Source organism: Mixophyes fleayi, chromosome 4, assembly GCF_038048845.1.
Source record: "Mixophyes fleayi isolate aMixFle1 chromosome 4, aMixFle1.hap1, whole genome shotgun sequence".
NCBI classification, from domain to species: domain Eukaryota; kingdom Metazoa; phylum Chordata; class Amphibia; order Anura; family Limnodynastidae; genus Mixophyes; species Mixophyes fleayi.
The window spans coordinates 106,585,863-106,608,337 of record NC_134405.1 but is presented as its reverse complement, the minus strand read 5'-3'; the positions used below and the strand labels follow the sequence as shown (position 1 = coordinate 106,608,337).

The 22,475-nt window shown below is 39.4% G+C and overlaps 1 protein-coding gene across 3 annotated transcripts in view; it reads right to left on the bottom strand.

The window, feature by feature from the left end:
• The window catches only part of FBN1 (fibrillin 1), a 192,673-nt gene that overhangs the window by 150,304 nt on the left and 19,894 nt on the right, over positions 1–22,475 (bottom strand). For all 3 annotated transcript variants that reach the window (XM_075207977.1, XM_075207978.1, XM_075207979.1), the window contains exons 3-4: positions 9,901–9,983; positions 6,658–6,756 (exon numbers count right to left, since the gene is read on the bottom strand). In XM_075207977.1, coding sequence (XP_075064078.1) covers positions 6,658–6,756; positions 9,901–9,983 — 182 coding nt within the window. The remainder of the gene's footprint in view (positions 1–6,657; positions 6,757–9,900; positions 9,984–22,475) is intronic.

The following is a 22,475-nucleotide window of genomic DNA, read 5'->3' as shown; positions in this document are numbered from 1 at the left end:
GCCACGTGCCATTCGGAAAATTAGGCGTAAAAAATAGAGAAAGGTATCCAAACCATGCTTTAATGTTAACTGTGATTATCACTGATTCTCTGTAGTCTAAAAAAGATTTATCAGAAAATATATGGTTTGTTATTGTGTAGTGGTGTTAGCAAAATCATGTAATAATAACATTGTGTGTCATATGGTCAATGATCATTGCAATATAATATTAGGATTGTACATGTTCATATTTTTCAGATGTGTACCATTTGTGAATATATTTTCAAATTAAATATTAATGTACAGATATGTCCATACATATTCAAATAATTTTTGGTCTATGAAAATATAAATGTTATACAGTCTTACACATCATTTACATTTTCTATTGAATGATTCACATACAGGATGTAATGTAATTTTTCTAATAGCACATGACATAAGAAATTAAAATATTCATATGTTACACAAAACAGTTAGCTCAACAATGGAGGAATAGTTGGAATAGCGTGAAAAGGAGGAGCAGCGAAAGTTGTGGAGCAGGAGGTAAAACAGCGTCACTGAGCTCAGAGCTGGATTAAGGCTCTGGGGGGCCCGGGGCACTTTAGACAGGGGGGCCCCTAAAGTGTACTATGGCTATAATTTTAGACAAAATACACAGACAATACTGTGTGCACTACTGTTGGGTGCAGGCAGCTCCCCCTTAATGAGTAGAGCAGTGTGAAGTGGGACATACCTCCCAACTGTCCCTGTAGTTGGAATAAAGTCCTGACTGAGTGGGTCAGTCCCCAAACTCAGGACTGCCCCATCAGAATCAGGACAGTTGGGGCACGTGCCCCCTGTGCCCCCCCTTAATCCGGCTATATCTGAGCTTGTGGAGAAGGTGGAAATGGACAAAGAGGAGCCACCAGAGGAACACCCAAAATGTAAATATTCTATATTACCTATAATACATTATGTAAATCTCACATAATACATGCATGACATTATATGCATATAATGGCAAAATGTTGCACAATCTATGGGGCCAATTCAATTTGGCCACGTTATTCTAGGAATAACACTGAGCTAATAATATTACCATTAATACAATCATTTTAACCTGGAATTTTGCTCACGCTCCCAGGGGCTGCGAGCAAAAATCAGCGCAGGCCGCATTACTTTCAGCAGTAACGCGGCCAATTGAATTCCCGTCAATTAATGTATATGTGCCAACTCAGATATTATCATACATTTTAAATTTTCTCCACCAGAAGAACATAATGATTTGTCCATGTGGAAATACATAACACAGTTGCTGCAATTTTACACAATACATGCTTATTACAAATAAACTTTACAATAATAAGTAGGGCACATGTGGAAAAACAATGTTATCCATAGAACATGAGGGATATATTTACTATACAGCGGTTCCGTAGAACCGCCGATTCCCGGTACTTTGCAGTCAATTATTTAAAACGGCACCACCATCGGTTTTTGGCTTTAATAAAGTTGCCATTTGAAGAAAATGACTTCAAAGCGCTGGGAATCAGCGGTTCTACGGAACCGCCGCATAGTATATATACCCCTAAGAGTTACAGTCCCACTGGGACAGACTTGATGCATTTTGCAAAAGGACATGTACAATATGTTGCTCTATAAATAAGCACATTAGGTAACATTGCTGAAAACAGAACATAAGTGCATATAATGCAAGCAACAAAACAATATTTAGCAAATTGCAAATGATATATTCTAATACAGAGAAACTTTTGAAACAGTGCTGAAACAACGCTGGGTTTATTCAATGTTTTATTAAGAACATTAATATAAATATTACATGACATATTGTTACACCAAATATATTGCATCTTCACATACACGAGTTCGGGATACAGTGAGACAGAAGAAATACATCCACAACCGGAATAGGTATCTCATGGTTATGGTTAGGCATGTAACAGCCATGAGAAATACCCTCAAAAGAATTGTGGAAACTATTGAATCCTTCGCTGCTCTTAAACAATTTTTTGTTTTTATTTATTGTGTGTTTAATTGTCGCTATTGGATGTTTATTATTGTCATTTTTATTTAATGTCTTAACACATTTTTCAAGTTTCCTACAAAATCTGATTGTATTACTTTAAATATATTACTCTTCTTTTTATAATGAGCTAACATAAAACTACTACATTGTCTGGTATTTCGGACAAGTGCATCATCAACATAACAATGTACGACGCTGGCAGAATTGTAGGGAAAATACATCATATGCATAACATAATATTGTTCTACCTTGTTTGGTATGTAGGGAAATGTGTCATACGGTCATACCCATAAAATAATAATATACTACACTGTCACTTACAATTCTAGCGTGCACAATTATCTGTACCGTATCTTTAAAGTCTGCCATATATTGTACTACATGCATCTATGCACTCTATTTTAGGTTGCCTATATCATAACAGATGTGCTAAAATAAATAGGTCACCTGCTGACCAAAATGGGGGTAAATTTACTAAGGGACGTTTTTTTAGTCAATTTGCAAATCGGCTTATATCACCATAAGTTTTCAGTCCAAAACGCAGGATTTACTATTTACTAGACAGACAGCCAATCAGAATTTATCTCATATCTATGATTGGCTGAGACCGCTTCCTGATTGGCAGCTGGTCTAGTAAATGCTTACCAGAGATTATCTCCTGGTAAGAGTTCACGTCTGTCCCTCACATCTATATGTTGTTTTTTTTCAGTACCCACATGGAAAACGTTGGACCAAGAAAAGAATACGGTTAGTAGGGAAACATTATGTAATTATAAATCGTGGGGCCCATTTTTTTAACCAATAATTATATATATATATATGAAATATTGATATAATGTGAGTAATCCGTTATTAGTTTATTTAACAGCGGCAATCTTTATATTTTGTTTGCATAACAGGGGCATTAGATATTATGTCTGGACCTACTGGGGGCAATATTATTTACTTATTTAACAAAAGGAGCAAATATATCGGGAGGAATTTCTTGTTAAACCCACATTTTGTCTCTATGAATACACCGTAAATGATGAAGAGAATGGCAGCAGGTAGAGTTCGAGTAAACACTATGAGGAAAATTGCTGGTTCTCTGCTTGGTTTAGCAAAGCTGTGGGAAACATGATGTGGGGTTTTGCGTGCTAGACAGCAAAAAGGAAAAGTCATATCACACATAGCTGTCTCCAGTGTGAGTTACACATAGTTCATACTTCACTGTGACTGGACGCCGATAGCTGAGTATCCCATAGCTTTATGTTAGGCTGAATACCCATCTAGCATATTAGATTTACTGTGTTATTTTAGTACTCGGAAAAAACGTTTTGTCATATTTGTATAATTGTGTTATGATGACTTTCCTTTTGGCATCTGTCATCCTGGAGTTTGCGATTTATTACAACCATATTCTAATTGTCAGTCACCTTTCCCACACTATGAGATACTAGAGTTTTTATTACAAAATGCTTAAAATGAGTTAGGAAATTGTGGGTAGTGTTAGCGTGAAACAATATACAAGATAAACAAGGTTCCTGAGGGGATATGTGGTGAGGAGCAGGCTTGAATGTCGAAGGCCATGTATCTGAACAAACACATCATAATGTGAAATGACTTTACTCTCTGTGAAAAAAATAATATTTACCAGTGAGATTACTACTCTGCAATCTCTATATTATTCTCAAGAGCCCAGTTATCAACTATATACTGAATATTCTATGCTGAAGTCTCTTGGCTTTCAGCACTCTATGGATAAAGCATATATTTTTTATTCTGTACTTAATACTTTATAAACCCCACAAAGAAAAAAAAGAGTATTAAAACTTAGAAGTAGCTGCATTGATAAAGTAGGGGTTCTCAATAGTCACAGAAGCAATTTAAGCTAAGTAATATTTTTAACATAAGTATGAGACAGCCAGCTGAAAGGAAAGAATGACACAATAAATCTCATAGGGTAACAACGAAATAATGCCAGTAGGGCAAACTGCAGATGGGTAAGGTTCAAGAAATAAAGTCAATATGACTACAGAGAAAAGCCTTAAACAATAAAATAATGTAAAATATATTTATAATGTAAATATTTTCTGGGGGGAGGAGCAGCAGACATTACTTTACTCGTCCTCTCCCCCTTCCCATCTCCTTCTATCCTTCTATGTCTCACCTGCAGCCTCTGACTTTCCTTGGCTGTCTAGATCACAGGAGCGCAGCCATTGTAAGAGGGATATTATATTCTGTCTTCTCGTCTTACTATTGACTTCAATGCAAAGCACCTATGGGGTGAGTGAAGTATAGCTACAAAATCTTCAATCTCCCTATTTCTGACACTGGCTGAGCCCCTGATGACCTACTGAGTGTGAGTACAAGTGAGAAACGTGGCGGCATTGGGAATATCAGTTTGGCAAATGGAGAATCGGGGACCAGAAGGTCAAAGAGGGGAAGCAAAGGGGGAGATAGGAAATAAGTGAGGGACGCAGACATAATCATCATCATTATTTATTTATATAGTGCCAGCAATTCCGTAGGGCTCTACAATTGGGGACAAACACAGTAACAAACAATACTGGGTAATACAGACAAAGTGGTAAGAGGGCCCTGCTCACAAGCTTACAAACAGGAGGAACAAAAGAAGGGACAGACGGGGGGCACAGGAGGCTAGAGGGAGTGAGACAAGGTGACCAATAAGATATGTGACAATCATTATGTAACTAGAGGAAAAGATAGGAGTGGAAATTTATAGATCTGATTAATGACATAGCTATAGGAGTCCAATGACTCCTATGGGGTCCAGCAGCACATGGGATATTGTTCTACACTGTTTGATTGTATATAAGATTTGGAAACTAATACAATAAAAGGAATGTGTATGTCACACAAGCAACTGGAGCCATTGGTAGTGTTTGCATTCATTTGAGAAGAAATGTTGGTGGGTGGAACTGACTTGATACATTTAGCAGAGTAGGAAATGGAGCAGATTAGCGCCTTCGAAATTCTGCAATGAATTATAGTTACGTCCCAGCAAACCAAACAATGCAGCTATCTAAGGGGTCTTTATACAGACAAAATATGGAAAATAGTAAGTTTGTTTTAATTAAAATTAATGGAAAAGGAACATTGTCTCTATTACTCTTTAAACCGAATTTTTATGCCCAAAAGAGTTTAGCTTTGTAGTTACTGAAATACGTGAAAAAATGTGTATTTAATGGCAAAATGTGGTGTCTGAGATAACTTTTATTCAATTTAAGGAAATTGTTTGGGATTACAAGCTGTATAGGAAATTATATCATCGACAAGTAGGATAGGAAATCAACTCAGAAAACTGATTTCAATTAACGAAGCTCTTGCCAAATTTTAATTCCATTCCCACATGAGTACCAAACTCATTCAAACACTTTGAACTGTAGTTTAGATTAGAAGAGTGAACAGACGCTTAAGAAATGATTTGAGAATACTTTTTCCAAGCTGGAAGAAAGACACGCTTCTGTAACGGAAAACAAGCTTGCATGAACCCATAATATGACATTTCCTACATTTGTTCTGACGTTGCCTGTAATATTTCCACTGGATTTTTTTTTTTATCTTGACGGAGGGGTGTACAAATTAGGTACTAAGACTTTAAAGGAACATTATACTTTAAAATAATATTCTAAATATTAATACTTTTAAACTATATTTTGTAGATCATACTGAACTTACTAGCCTTCCCTTCAAATTAGGAATAGCTTCTTCTTTAGTAAAACCCAGCAAGCATTCTGCTATTTTATGGTTATTTGGCTATTGGGGCTGCTGTTCCATTACAAATTAATGGTTATATTTTACGGTTCCTCTTTGTGGAGTCACTTTCTGTATGCCTGGTCTGGCCCACAGATACATCCATTGGAAACTTGGATGACCAGTCCAAAAGTGACAGCTGTAATGTATATTCAGCTCAGTCACAGCCCGTATGAATAATAAAACAATGAGTATTCTGTGTAATGACTTTGGTGCATGCCTACAGGGAATGTCCTGTATATAAGAGCTCTAGGATAACTATATTATAGTAACGTGGGTATATAGTTGCTTACTATCCCTAAAATATAGTTTGTTGTGTTAACTAAAATTTTGTACAATGCCTAATGCCATTTCCTTTCTTCAGGTTTCTGTATTCATGTTTAGTATCTGTTATTATTCTGTCTGCTTAATATGTCCTAATGCCTAACCTGCTGCCTAATGCTTTGATATCCTACATAAACAGGAGTTTTCTATATATTGGATCACAGATGACTAATGTGTTGCTTAGGAAGCAGGCATCAAGAGAGGGGTTGCCAAAGGATTACTAGAGAGGACACTGCAAACGTCTGCCCTCTATAAACAAGTCTTGTGAATGATGGGGGGTTGTACATTTTAGACCTTTGAATGCAGCACATGGTGACACAGGTAGGGATGGAGGAATACCTACAATCCAGACAACTGCAAAACAGCTGCTTCAAGAGCATGGGGACCCAATCCAGGAATTGCAAAAAAAGTGAATATTAAAACTTCCCAAGAAATCCTACATGTGTGAGAAGCTGGGTATACTCGCCAAAGTAATAATCTTTTCCTCAATATGGTAAATAAAAGAATTTAAGTCAAATTTCCATCTAGAAGTGAATTGATGAAGTAACTTGACTCTTAATACAACTCACCCGATTTAGATCCACATGATGGGGCTGACTGACCAGTTGGACATGTACATATATTAGGCCGCGAGCAGAATCCATCACCACAGGAATGCCGACAAATAGCTGTAAGAATAGGACAATTTTACATATATTTATATTGCATATAAAAACACTGAAGTAAACTCACATAATAAATAAGCATTCATCTCTCTCAATGCTTTTTACACAAAGCACTTGTACATTAATACAATCAATACAGTCTATACACGTGGCCTATTTTAATATCAAACTGTGCCTGAAAAGCAGCTTTAGAGTCCAGGTGCATTGCAAATCTATAGAATGAGTCAGTAATTAAAGTATATCAATTCTACTCAATTTTGTGGCTTGATATCAATAAACTGATCAAACTAAATCGAAGTTGTAGCTGTGGAAATACCAATAAGTTTATACACATGTTAAGGCTTCATAGAGTCACTTAAAAACCCCACCATGGTTCAAGGATATTCATTAATTAAAACTATAAAATTTTATTTCATTCTGGCATGCCAGAATGAGTAAAAAATTAACATGTAATAGATACATTATTTTGACAATCAAAATGTACAAGTTTGTTAGCTTGACATTTGTAGATTATTTCGGCAGGGTGTAGGCTTCTTGTAACATAAATATGCTGATGCAGTACCACGGCTTCCCGTTCCCAACTACGTGATTTATGGAGAGCTGTAACATCTGTGCAGGATATGTGGTGAGCAATGAAGATGATGCTATGTAATATTGCATGTGATGAACAATGATGTATTGTCATCTGTGCTGTGTTCTCCTGTGGTTTTTTTAACACTGTAATGTTATAATGTTGAAGCATGTTCACAATTCACACAGTTGTCAGCAATTACATGGAATTTTAAAAAGAATTTATTACAGCAGGTGCGGAAGTCATTGGTTATATAGTAGTGCTAGCTGGAACTCTGTACCTGGCTATATCACTGCTGTGTTCATGTCCAATGGCACTATACAAGTATACATAATACCTTTCACCTACTACAATTTAAAATCATATCTCCCAACATTTCAATTGTGTAGTTCAGGACAGTCTGTGCGTACCAACAAAAGGGGACATGGTCATGTCACGTTGGAGCTATGTTGGGGCATGCTCTGAAGCACTAAACCAGCATCTACTCCCTCTGATAAAAACACTGCCACTCTGCTGTGTGCACCAGTGACGTGTGCTCGTGGCAGTGAATGAGACGCCTCCCAGCAGTCCTGCCAGTTGATTGTTGGGATGGCAGGAGGGTTCCCTAACATGGGACTGTATTGCCTAAATTGGGACAGCTGGGGGGTGTACAAACTATTCTGCTCTCAAACTTTCCAGTTATTTTACTAACGCAGTTATCTGTGCTAAATCAATTAACTGATGTGAAAGGTGCTTTTCTAAACCATCAATTCATTGATTCAGCACGGGTGACTGCATTAGGAGACAGGTTTGAGAGCAGATCATTTAGTACTAAGAAACGCTCATGTTGGGAGGTCTGAGATAGGATAAAATACCCCATAACAAAAGTATATTAAGAGTTACTGAGGAATTCCATGACCATATAAAGGAAGGAGCCTGTAGGCCATGGAATTCCAAAATGATTTCCAATATATTTATATTTCAAAATAGAAAACATTTTCTTATAACACTTAAGAAACAGTTTTTGACATATACATTTTTGTATTTTTATTGTTTTACTAAATTGGTATACTTATCTTTTTTATTTAATTATAATATGCTGTTTTTTTATTAGAGAGGAAGATTGGCTGCTATCAAAATTGACCCTAGTCTCTCTCTGTCTGTCTGTGTGTGTATGTTAGTGAATTTAGACTGTAAGCTGCAATGGGGCAAGGACTAATGTGAATGAGTTCTCTGCACAGCGCTCCAGAATCAGTGGCGCTATATAAATAAATGGTTATGATGATGATGATGATTGTCTGACTGTCACATAGCTTTTCTATTGTGAAAGAATTCTTTGGCACATTGCATAGAGTAGTGGCCTAGGACAGGGCTGGGTGCAGAGATGGTGCTGAGTATTTTGGGCAGAGCAACCTCTAGCTAAGAAAACCAAATGTAGTGTAAGCGAGAAATTTCAGTTTTGTGTGGAGTTCCATGAATTGAACTTCAATCCAGTATATTACATGGGGATTGGCATTCCGTCTGATCCTGTGGGTTCTCTGATGTCCGTCATGGTCTGGTGATGCTCTCCTTACTCCTGCCGGCTGCTTGTATCGATCAACAACATACTGTCTGTATGAATAAGGCTGCCACAGCGGGAGAGAGGAGGGCATATCCAGACCACTGCAGACATTGGATTGGGTAGATGTCCGAGAGTAACAAAGACAAGGAGAACATTTATAACTGATATATAAGTATCCATAGCACTCATGTTATTAATATATGTACACCCACAACCCACACAACAAGCATTGCTGCTGTGTGTTACATTTGCTGCATATCCATATCAATGAATATATGGTGCTGTGTTATCATAATTGTATTTATCTACATGTCTCTACAGTGATTTATAAACAATAGGTAATAAGAAAAACAAGAGCTGTTATTGGAAATGTAAATTATATGTCAAGTCTGTCCCATTAAGCTCTAGAGGCAAATCAATCACATCTTGATGTATGATAAAGGCTGTTTCCACTCAATAACGGACATTACACATACATCACACTATGTCTCTGGTCCACAGAATACATCTCATTTGTGTTCTTACACATTACTTTATTCTAACACTAATGAGGCTACTGTCATAACGGGCATACTGAGAATGCAACAAATAATTATCTCAGGCCTTATTATAAACCTTATGTTGTGTTTCATTCATTATAATAATTACATAAGATCTCCTCTTACTTCCCACCTAACTATAGGTCATTTTATTCTTGAACAGATTACTGCAATAATGTCTTAGACAGCAGACTAAAATCAGCATCACATAGTACGGTGTATAGAATGTGATATCTTTACAGTGAATGGCTCAGCCACATCTTCCAGCCTGTCAATCAGCGTTATGATACTGCTGGAGAGAAGGAAGTTTTTTATTCAAGCTGTTTAATATGCATATTTGTTAGTGGCAACTATATACACTTGCTGTAAAGATATTTAAGGGCATAAATCCATCCAAGGTTTCGTCCTTAGGATTGGTCAAATAATGACATGCTATGCATATTATTAAGTTTTATTTTTAATCTTTCTGTGACGAAAAACTAAAGACATGAACTTACGGACAATACACTGATTCCCTCCGGGTAAGGTTTTCCACCCAGGACAGCAGTAGGCATTGTAACGAGATCCACAAACATTGGGCCTGGAAAACAAAAGCAGCATATTAGACCAATCTGATTAAGTAGCATTAAAGTGTCAAGTATAGAAACAGATGTTTATTGCTTTATGTCATAGGAAAAAGGACTAAGAATTTTATTCAATCTGGTAACACTACTCGAGCAGGGAAAAAAATCAGGTAGCTGAAGAAAAAAAAAGGATCATTTTTCTAATATTTATGTGACTGACACATTATTTGGTTGGTGAAAGACAAGAAGAATGGACGCTGTTTAGAAAGTAAAAACCCTGATGAGGTATTAACGGTCACCATGGCCCAAATTCTGTCCCGCTCAGCAGTATTTTAATGAGTCCAGGATGCTCTCACTCAGTTATAACTTAATGAGTTGGACTCTCACCAGGCACAACAGAGTCCATTAAAAAATTATAGACAAATGGTCATTTTGTGGATGTTTAACTCCTTGGGTACTGTGACTTCTTTAGCAAGTCTTAGAATTGGTCATTTGCATTGAAATGAGAAGAGTTAGGGAGATTTTTAAGCTATTCCTTAGTTAAATATCAGTTGTTTATTAATGCCTTGTCTAAAACTCTTGATTATTCTTTATTATATGTTGTAGAACAACTAGTCAAAGATGAATGTCAGTAATGAGAGGCAGTACTGTGCATGTATAATCTCCACACTCAAAAATGTTACCACATTATATTATCCACATAAAGCAACATTAAAGAATACAAAGAGTAAAGAAACAGACTTAGAAGGAAAAAGGCCCCAATCCAAAAATTATAACTGTCCCCTACCCAGCCTCATTAGTAGCATGTAACTGACGAATATCTTAATATAGTGGCGCCATGTCCAGTAAATTAATACAGCATTATGCTGAGTAAGTGACACAGCCCCGTTGACTATTAATACAGTGCAACACCTAGACAAGTGCTATGACCAGTATATTAGTACGGTACTGTGCTCAGTAAATAAAGTCACATGACCAGTATATTAGTACGGTACTGTGCTCAGTAAATAAAGTCACATGACCAGTATATTAGTACAGTACTGTGCTCAGTAAATAAAGTCACATGACCAGTATATTAGTACAGTACTGTGCTCAGTAAATAAAGTCACATGACCAGTATATTAGTACGGTACTGTGCTCAGTAAATAAAGTCACATGACCAGTATATTAGTACGGTACTGTGCTCAGTAAATAAAGTCACATGACCAGTATATTAGTACGGTACTGTGCTCAGTAAATAAAGTCACATGACCAGTATATTAGTACGGTACTGTGCTCAGTAAATAAAGTCACATGACCAGTTAATACAATACAATGTCCAGTAAATATAGGTACAAATCCAGTTAATACATCCAAAAGTTGACTTTGCTTTGAGGGCAAGGCACCTCTCTTCCACATTTTATCAGTCACTCAGTGTACTGAAGTAAATCTAACCATTTAATTTGTTACATTTATTAACTTAACTTTTGTTAAACAAGGACTACCAAAATGTGGGTCTATTGTGCAAGGTTTTTTTTCAAGCAGGAACATATGCAGTTTCTGTCTGAATCTCCAACCGCCAACCCCCGCTTGTTTAATGACGTATAAGCATGTACCTAGGGTGCACAGTAAGTGTCCTGCGTGGCATGAAGCCACACACAATAATTAAAAGGTTATAGGAGAGATACATTTTGGGGGAGTTAACTGAGCTTGAGAGACAGAAAATGGAGGGTGTAAATTGGAATGTATATGCTGAAAGAAATGGTGTAAAACTTGGGATCATCTACTGAAGGATCCATCTGTGTGACCTTTGCGAAGGGCCAGTAATAGTTTAGAATAGCTTTCTCTTAAACTGGTACAGATTTTGGTTGCTGAGCGTTCAGTAGGAATATGAAAGGCACTGACGACCGGCAAGATGTCAGGAAAAGCAAGATGGTGATCAGATTTAGCAAAGGAGACCAGGCTGGAACCGGATTGCTGGGCAGAAATAATTGAGTAGACTGCTGTAAACCAGGTTGGAGTCTGAGAAATCACCATTGCACTGGCAACAGGTTAGGACTCCAGGAAGTCCTTCTATAGTAACTACTATTCCCTGATTGGAGGTTGCAGTCAGCTGAGCTGAAGCAGCACTCTGGCTGAGAGGCAGCATGTGACCGAATCAACAATGGCAGCACTCATGCACTGGTTTTGAAGGGATCTCTAGAGTGGAGACAGACTGGGCAGCACCCTGCAGAGAAATCTGAGACCAACAGAGCCTGTGGACCTCAGGGACAGCTTAGAAAGACAGCGAAGGGGTAAGTAACAGGACATAAGAGTCTGGTGCGTGATGTGGAATCTGCCATGCCTGATTGGTAGTGCAGTATATATCATTGACACATCCAGAAATTAAATAAAATTGCCAATATAAACAAATGACAATAATTAAGGCAAGTTTCTGAGAGCATTTTATACATGACTGTCACCATAACTGCACTTCTCCATAGACAAATGTTAATGGCCTGGACACAACTCAGTATTCTATACAACGAAAACAAATTTGAACATTATTCGAAACATTTTGGGCAAAGGTGGATATTAAAGTACAGCCTATACAGTCATAGGAGTGACATCACTGCAGCACCGTTGTGGTTGCCTACACTGTGTATAGGTGATTCTTGTACTGTAGATCTACTCCCGCTTGCTGTCTGATAGGCTTTGTGTTGAGGCAACATTTCTAAAACATCCAAACACACAAAAGTGACACAAGTAATACGAACTGATCTGATGTCCCCTCACCCTAAAATTTTAGCAAGCAGAACTTAAGTGATATTTTTACTCTCTATACCATGCACACTTCCAGATGGACAAAATGATATCCCAAAACTGACTATCAGAAAGCAGATGAGATAAAACCTAGAATTCTTTATTACAGGGTTGACATGGATGAAGTATGCAGTGTAAACAGTCACAGGTACAGAAATAATGATAAATGTGTTTAGAGGATGACCTCAGTGGCTGGAGGCCGAGCTGGACAATATGACAGGAGTAATGTATGTATCCAGGCTAATCAATAGCAAGGCTGAAGATACACTGGTACAGCAGTCAATGAAGGTAAGGACATACTTACCTACTTTCTTCAGCTCCCTTCCGGGAGCCAGCCAGTGGAGGGGGGCGTGAAGGGGCGGGGTGGCCGAAATCGCGTCATTTCGGCCCCGCCCCCTGTGACGTCATGACGCAAATTGCGACATTTGACAGCGGGGGCGGGGCCAAACGCCGCGATTCACCGGGAATCGCGGCGTTTGGGATCTAATTCTGCCCACTTCACTAGGAAGTGGGGCACTTCCTAGTGAAGTGGGCAGAATTCGGGAGATTGCCACACTCGCCCGGGAGTCCGGGAGACTCTCACAAAATGCGGGAGTCTCCCGGACATTCCGGGAGAGTTGGCAAGTATGGGTAAGGATTGCATACAGGAACACACTGGTCATACTTGCCAACATACTGAGCAGGAAACAAAGGTGCAGTAGCTGATGCCGTTACCAGACTGAGCACGAGCAGTCCTGGGAAATCACTGTAGTCACAGAAACTAAGGATTGTATACAGGAGCAATGTGACTGGAGATACACTGATACAGGAGTTACAGAAGCTGGGGATTACAGGCAAGAACACACTGGTAATATTTGCTAATACACCGAGCAGGAAACAAGGCTGGAGTAACTGACTTACACAGAATCATAGTCCAAATAACAAGACAAGTTTGGGGGTAATGGAAGTCCATAAAGTTTAGCCAAAGTTCAGGTATCTGGAATGTCAGTCAGATAGTGCAGCAGCAAAGTCTCATAGACTGCAGTGTAGTAACAAACAATGATGTTGCAAAAGAGTATAAATTAAAATACATCAGGGGCAGCTATACTGTAAGAAGAAACCAAGGAATACCTACTCAGTGTGCTCGTGGACAGAGTCCATGGTCTCTGGAAGCTGTTCATTCTTAAACCTACTGAGCACACTCTTGGACTTTTCACTTTTGTAAGGGTACTGTAACCAACAAAATTAGGATTTTTGAGTGTCCACAGCAAAATCTGCTGACTGCACTGAAAGACCTCAGTAGGTTGGGACCATCCATCATTGTGAGTGGTCACATTATCTCATCATTAGAGAAGAGGCAGCCAGCATTCCTACCAGTCACAGATGTGGCTGATCCAGACTGCCAGGAATGTTAAATGCCAGTGTCTTAGCAACAGGGGTAACCTTAGTCGGGGCTGTGAAGGCCCCACAGTGACCCCAATATGCTGTGTGGGTCTCTCTCTCACATCAATGCAAAACACTCCCATGATAATGCAGAACTGCAAAATCTTCAATATCTACTAAAGAGGCCGAAGTGGAGCTTCCTTATGTCCAGGGAGCCATTGCTCAGACTGTGCACTGGGTCACTGTTGCATCCTTCTCCACTCAACGCTCAACAGCCAATCAGCATTCAATTAAACAGATTTACTGTTACTAGATTACTAAGAGGAGCCACCATCTTTATTCAGCCTCTTATAAGAAAGGCAGTCATTTGAGGAAGATTGTGATGGTGGGGGATATATTTTTCTGCACGGCAGACTTCCTGGCAGTAGTTCCATTGATGATAAATGCAGACTGATGACAGAGAACACAAGCCTGCACTTAGCTGTACAACAAATGTAAGTACAAGGTCAAACATCTCAAGGCATGGAAACTTTTGCATGCAGATTTATGAGAGTTATTAATAGTCCTCTTATATACAGCCACTTGCATTTTAGGCTTAGTGGCCCATTAAAAGATCATTCAGAGTGGTCTAATCAATTGTTTTATTGTCCACTTCAAAGAGCGATAAATATGGTCTTAATGATATAAAATGAATGTCCCTGTACAGAGAAATTTGACCAGTTGACTTTTGGGTATCTGTTGTTTCCATAAACTTATAATAATGAGAAGTAAATATTTTTCTTGGGTAGTCCCAGTACAGAGTACAAAGCAGTTTTATGACAGAACAATCTATATAGGATGAATAATTAAATGTAATCATTAAGCTTGTACAGGGTGTATTTGTGCATTATAGTGCTTGTAATCCAAACATCTCTCCACCCAGAGATTATCCAGCTGTTGATTTAGAAGCCAGAATGAAAAAAAAGTCCATCATTTTTTCATGTTCATCTTGAGAAGAAACTTGACAGTCCTGAGTGCCAAGCGTGTCAAATGAGCAGCAGCCGTATGTGGCAATGATGTGAGGAGTCTCCATCTCACAGATATGGGGAAACTCCCCCAAACAGGTTTTCTGAGGACATCTAGCAACGGGAACAGCACAAAACTCTATATTTCAAACACATTAAGCATCTCTGAATAATGCAGGGCATTTCAGCAAATGTAGATTTTGAACAAATGTATTGCACATAGTAAGGAGGCTCCGAGGCTGTCTTCCTTAAAAACATGACAAGATAGTCTCCTTTGATGCAAACAAGTAGGACATATGCAGGGGCAGGCTCTGCTGGGGGGCAGGGGGGCATCTGCCCCCCGGGCCGTTCCCATAGAGGGCTACCTTGGGCTGGGTCACTAGGCCACCTGCATTTTTTCCCTTTAAAATAGACTGCTGAGTCAAGTCTTGCCCCCCGGGCTAAAATTTGCCAGCCCTCCCCTGGACATATGTTACTTTCTGTGTACTCAGCACATGATCTCCAATGGGGAAATGTATCAAGCCAAACCTCCCTAATTTCAGCGGGGCAGTCCCGATTTTAGGGCGCTGTCCCACACAGGGACATGTTTTTCCCACGGGTGGGAGCGTTGGGAGATGAAAGGTATGTAATGGGCAGCCTGGCACAGCCCTCTGGTGATGTGGCCACACCCCTATGTTAGCATGACCATGCCCCCTGTCTCGCTGGTGGGGACAGACATGTTTGGAGGTATGATCAAGCTGCGTTTTTTTTGGTAGTTTTGAAGCAGCCGCACATCACCACACATTGGTAGGGATTGTCACCTACGAACTGCCGAATGTATTATCCAGCGGTTTGAAGGGTCAAAACCCAAAGTGCAATGTTTGCAAACCCTTAAACCGCCACTGGCTTAAGCAAAAAGGGACATATATGAAAACGGTCATGCTTCAGATTGCCTATTTTTCTCACCACTGTAAGCACATGCAATTTTACCTCACAAGCACTATAAAAGCCTTATATTAATTAACAATAGTTTGAGGGGCTATAAGAGTAGACAGAGTAGAGGTGAATGTTTTAGTGAAGTAACACTAAAGTAGCAGGCATCAGATATTACACAGATATGCAGGGCTGCCATCAGAAATGGTGGGACCCAGTACAAATGAAACAGCTAAAAAAACATCCCAACCCTCCCCTTTGTTTTGTCCAAGGACACATTTTTCTTCTCTTAAACAGTCACCACTGTAGCTTCTAAGCTGTACATCCTGCAAATGAGTGTTACTTGTCCGTTACATGCCCATCAGACCTCCCCACATGTCCCATAAATCTCCCTACGTGCCCCTTACATGCCAGATCTCCAAACATGCCCCATAAATCTCCCTACGTGCCCCTTACATGCCAGATCTCCAAACATGCCCCACAGATCTCTAGAAATTCCCTTTACATACCCACCAGACCTTCTCACTGGCCAGCTCCTCAATCTTCGCCCCATGCATAACAGTGTTTGATGCCATTTTTTTAGATGCTTGCTTTCTATATTTTTCTTATATTGGTCTCTACTGAGTTATATAGATGTCAAAAGAGTCAATGATCAATTTGACATATAAATTAAAAGATTTTTACTCAATGCATATCATCAGAAGATTAAATTAAAATTAAGGGCAAAGCAAATAACTACCGGTACTTTTTAAAACTAATTTGTTGTGCTGCAGTATAAACTTTTTGGCTTCCAGTTGGATTTGCCACCAGTTTTTCATGTGTGCAGCCGCCATGGACAAATTAATTGACAAGTTATTGAGTTTGCTTAACCACTCTAATGCCAGAGCAGCAGTTGAACTAAGAACAGCTAATAATTTCTAGTACAATATAAGTGAACAGATTTGTTATCAGGTCATTACCCTGATAACTTGCAGCCTCAAATAAGGCTGGAAAATAAATATATTCCTTTATGCATTTCCCTTTTACTGTACTGCACAAACCTCTTGTGTGTAGATCAGGGCCTAACTTTTCTCCTATCTCTTATTGAAAAGTGAGAGAAAACTAATGCATCTTGAACACCATTTATACCAATGTAAGGCCTATTCAATCGCCAACTTTTACTACGGCTTGCAAAAATTGGGGAGATGGAGGTGTAGAGTTAGTAATTGGAGGGATAGAGGGGAGGGGGTAATGGGAAACAAACCCAGGACATAATAGGGTCATAAAGGGGTTGGAGAGATGAATCTGGTAGCAGTGTAGCGGATGGGGATTGATCAGCCAATGGGGAAATGATGCTGCACTGCCCTTTTTGGCTGCCATGCTCAGCCTTATCTCTTTAGCAATAGGAAGCTTTCCCATACAAAGATAGGCAAGAGTGCCAGCTTCGTCATAGCAATGCCGTATGCAAGTTTAGGTTCACACCTCTAATGTCAGAGTGAATGCTCTTTAAATAAGGAATAAGGGTCACACGCAACATGGTAAAATCTGCCAAATACCTAGTTGCTTGGTGATTGGGTAGAATAATTGAATCTGACTCGAACACATCATTCTTGACAGCAGATGCACAATTTACATTCTTTCAGAATAAATCTGTTCCGATTAGATCAGATTTTGATAGGAAAATAATGTAGCCTGAATGGCCAATGTTGCCTTCATTTGATTAAAGGTAACAAAATTGGGCAAATTCACTCGCTTTACAATCTGTAATAAAGTGAAATGCAGATAATGAGGGTGTTGAAAAGCAGGGTGTTTACAGGTCAAAAGCAATACTGAAACAATGGAAAATATATCAAGTATGAAGCTTTTATTTAATTGTTTCATTCTTTTTGCTTCATAACTTGGTTTCAAGTAGAGTGAGTGAATAGCACTTACTTGTTGATGTGCTGCAATTATGTACCTATGCATCAGAAATTGAGATCCATCTCATATTCTCAGGTGTTTTGGGGGAAGCTGTTCTTAAAATGAAACTGAATGTGATCAACTGGATGGCGCATGTAGGGGGAGGAATGGGGGGGATGTGACTGTTTGAATCGTGCATTCACGGGGAGTGGGACGGATGTGATCGCCTGAATCGTGCATGCAGGGGGAGGAGCGGGAAGGGATGTGATCACCTGGATCGTGCATGTAGGTGGAGGAATGGGGGGGATGTGACCTTCTGAATTGGGCATTCAAGGGGAGGGGGAGGGATGTGATCGCCTGAATTTTACATGCAGGAAGAGGAGTTGGGAGGGGAGAGATGGAGCTCACAGTAGTTGATGTGATCCGATCCCTGTGTTGTGGGGGCGGAGCTGCTATCAGTGTGGGCGGTAGCTTTCCCCAAGGAGTTGATTGATGAACATCAAATGGAAGGTAATCAGTTTCATCACGGGTGGTGGGCCTCCTGTTGAGTCCAGGCCCCTTGATGGCACCGGGCCGATTACATCAGTACCCCCTGTACCCGCCTGATGGCGGCCCTGCAGATATGTGCATCATATTAAGACTGCATAAATAGGACATATAAGTATATGGTCCTGACAGCTATCGGCTGGCTTTCTACTGGCAAAGCATGCTGGGGCTTGTAGTTTCACAACACCTGGAGAGCCACAAGTTGGCCAGGCCTGTGCTAATTGATTATATGTAAGGAATGGACATCCCACCCCCTGCATCCCTCTCCCACATTGTTTTCTATTTACTTGTGTACTTTCTATGCATTTTTGTCTCTGAGAAGATACCGGGTTTATATGCAGCTCAGCCCAGCTGCCAAGCACCTTATTTTGCTGGCTAAGGGTACCCGTTAGCTCTAGGGCAAATGCAGTTAGAAAAGTACAATAGTACATTTATTGTAGTAACTAAAATATCACTAAAATACTATACACAGACAGTAAATGAATGCCAGGCAGGTTTACCACATTATCTTTCCCTTACCCCACTAGCTTAAGGGGTTATAGTCACCGGATGTCCTGACTTACTGACCCCAGCCATTTGGCTTGATAATCTCTCCAATACCAGCATGGTAGAGGTCAAGGCCTAGGTCTCCCTGATACCATTGCAATTTATGCTCTAAGCGTACATTGCATCTGACTCTAAGGGCTAGATTTACTAAGCTGCGAGTTTGAAAAAGTGGGGATGTTGCCTATAGCAACCAATCAGATTCTAGCTTTCATTTACTTAGTACATGCTACAAAATGACAGATAGAATTTGATTGGTTGCTATAGGCAACATCCCCACTTTTTCAAACCCGCAGCTAAGTAAATCTAGCCCAAAGTGTGTTATATATGACTGTGCAACAGCTAACATGTTGTTACTCAGCTGTTTGTTTGACAGATGTCCACAATGGGTAACTTTATTTTTTCATAACCTTTAGATAACTGTTATTTTGAGCAAAAAATAATAACTGCCATGTAAAAAAGTACAACTTGAGTGGTGTACCATTATATAATAAAATATTTCCATGTCCAGTATATAACACAACCTCATGTCCAATATATATTATAGCTTCATGACCAGAGTTTAATACAGTCCCAATGCATATTATATAATATAGCCTATGCTCAGTATATAATTCAGCCACATCTCCGGTATATCAAAGGGTAACATGCCCAGAAAAAAACATAGCCCCAAGCGAAGATATAGAAATCAGTCCAAGCCCAGGCTCTTTCAGTGCACTCATTGTAAATGATCCCCATTATGTTGTGAATACAGCATAAAGAGGATACCACATTCTGACATTTGAGGAAAACTGTAGTGAAGAGATAGGGCCTAATTCATTAAGGAAAGTAAATGCCGATCCTTGCCGTATTTTGCACAAAATTGCTCTGCACATGCCCAGAAACAATCCATACACCAGTGAATGCAGTCAAGGGAGAGCGGCAAATTTTAGCCTGGGGGGCAAGACTCAACTCAGCAGTCTATTAGGAACATTATAAAGGAAAAGAAATGCAAGTGGCCCAGTGACCCAGTCCCAGGTAGTCCACTATGGGACTGTCCTGGGGGACAGATGCCCCCTTGCCCCCCTGCCCAGCTTGCCCCTGAACGCAGTAATGTCTAATTTATCTTCAAGCACAAAGGACCCTTACTACAGCCTACGATTTTATGGGCGGAACCAGGAGGGAAATGGGTGAATGCATGTAATCTATGTACAGTAAGGGTGTGTTAAGCTTGAGTGCACGCAGCAGCATCTGATTTAAGCTTTGGCCATCTCGGAGGTACGTATTTTTCTGTCGTATCACATGTACCATCTGCAGGTCTGGTGTAAGTGCCGATTAGTGATGACGGTTGCGTAGGCATACAGAACATGTGTGTACAATCAGGAACAACTGTAAAACTGCATTTTATCTACAGTACACATTAATAACATCCTTATAAACGTATTTTATGGAAAAAATAAATAGAGCAAAATTTGTTTTTTAATGTTTTGTCATTAATGACGATATTATTAACAGGTGACATTAATTGAATATATATATTTTTTTCCTGTGCGTTCTTTTGGGACTTTATTTTTCACAGATCTATTGGACGTATCCTTGAGTGTATTGTCTGTTAGAGCCGAGCGGACTTAGACCCGTATTCAACAACAGTCGTATTCGCTTTCAGTTGACTATGGACATGCATAACCCGATTTATGTCGTTTTTAGAAAAAAACTGAATTTAGGTTCACTTGCATGCCTTAATGAATCAGGTCCATAATCTTTAATTATGTTATTTAGAACTATATAAACATTACATTTGTAATTAATTAGTTTTAATGTGTATTAGAAATGCTACAAAAAAAAACAAATCTTAACCTGATTTTTTAAACCCTATCACTTTATTCTATTGCAGGAGAGAGATGACAAGCTTCAAGCATTATTTAGCTTCAGGACTGAATGGAATTCTGTGCTGGCATCAGCAGCAGGACCAGTTAATGGCATTAGCATTAGTATTTGACTTTAGGCAGTGAACTGTAGAGATCATGGCTACATTTTTTAAAGTTTATCTTTAGCCTTTGCAATACTTATTTGGCTCTACAGGGGTTTTATTACTGTACTGTGTGGCGATTGGGAGATTTTACTATCGCATAAAGGAGCACATGGTGCTTGATAGGAAAGGTCTTACATGTATAAATCTATGGGAGCATACACAGTAATCATCATCATCATCATTTATTTATATAGCGCTACTAATTCTGCAGCGCTGTACAGAGAACTCACTCACATCAGTCCCTGCCCCCTTGGAGCTTACAGTCTAAATTCCCTAATATAGACACACACACACACACACACAGAGGAAGAGACTGGGGTCAATTTTGGTAGCAGTCAATTAACCTACCAGTATGTTTTTGGAGTGTGGGAGGAAACTGGAGCACCCAGAGGAAACCCACGCAAACACAGGGAGAACATACAGACTCCACACAGATAAGGCCATGGTCGGGAATCGAACTCATGACCCTTGTGCTGCCCATAATAAAATGTAATAAAATGAGACTGGATATTAACAGACAGACAAAGCGTTAAGAGGGCCCCGCTCGCAATCTATTAAATGTAAAGAATTTAAATGTAAACTTCTAATAGTTTCCACTTCACAAACCTGTTTGCAATATAATAGGTACTTTGTAAGCAATATTGTGTAGTTGCTATTAGAAAATAACATGTGAAAAGGGAGGTTTATACCGTATAACACTTGTAGTAACCTAAGCATTCATAGATAGAAATGGTAACAGTGACACCTACACATTATAAGAGACAACTAATCAGAATACTAAAATAATTACATTTTGCATAAAGTAATTGTCCTTGATGATTTATCCTTCTGTACGTAAACCCCCAGAGCTCTATATTTTCACTGCATGGGACACATCAGAAGCCAACTTATAGCAACTTAAACAAGACTATATAGAAGCACAACATACTGTATGAGAGTAACACATCTCTGACAGCACAGGCAGCAAATGCATCAGCCTTGTAAAGACATATGGGTCCCAAAATGTTTTCACAAGCAAGCTGCATTAATGGTATCCCCCTGAGTACACACTGGAGGTAATTTATTACGCGCAAAATGTAAATTCCACAGTGGAAAACCAGCATTGGTCAAACTGTGATTTTCATGGAAGTGCATGTGTTTATGGAGCAAGATGGCTGTATTTGCAGAGGAGCAGAAGTCTGCACAGGACGAGGGTAGGAATGAGGGTGATCCTTTCAATATACATTTGGTAAAAACAGGATTACTGAAATGAAATAAAAGGATGGAAGGGCGCATATTCAGGGACGTTCCTTCCTGTAGGAATGCACTTCCACTCCTCAAAGGACTTCACAAACTCCACGTTTGCACCAGCTCTGAGCTGGCAATTTGGCACCCATCCTTTTCTCATCCTTTACTTTAAAGAGGCCCATTTTGCATTTCAGCATAAAAGCGTTTTGTAGGTACACACCGAGCAATGTACTAAACACTTATAC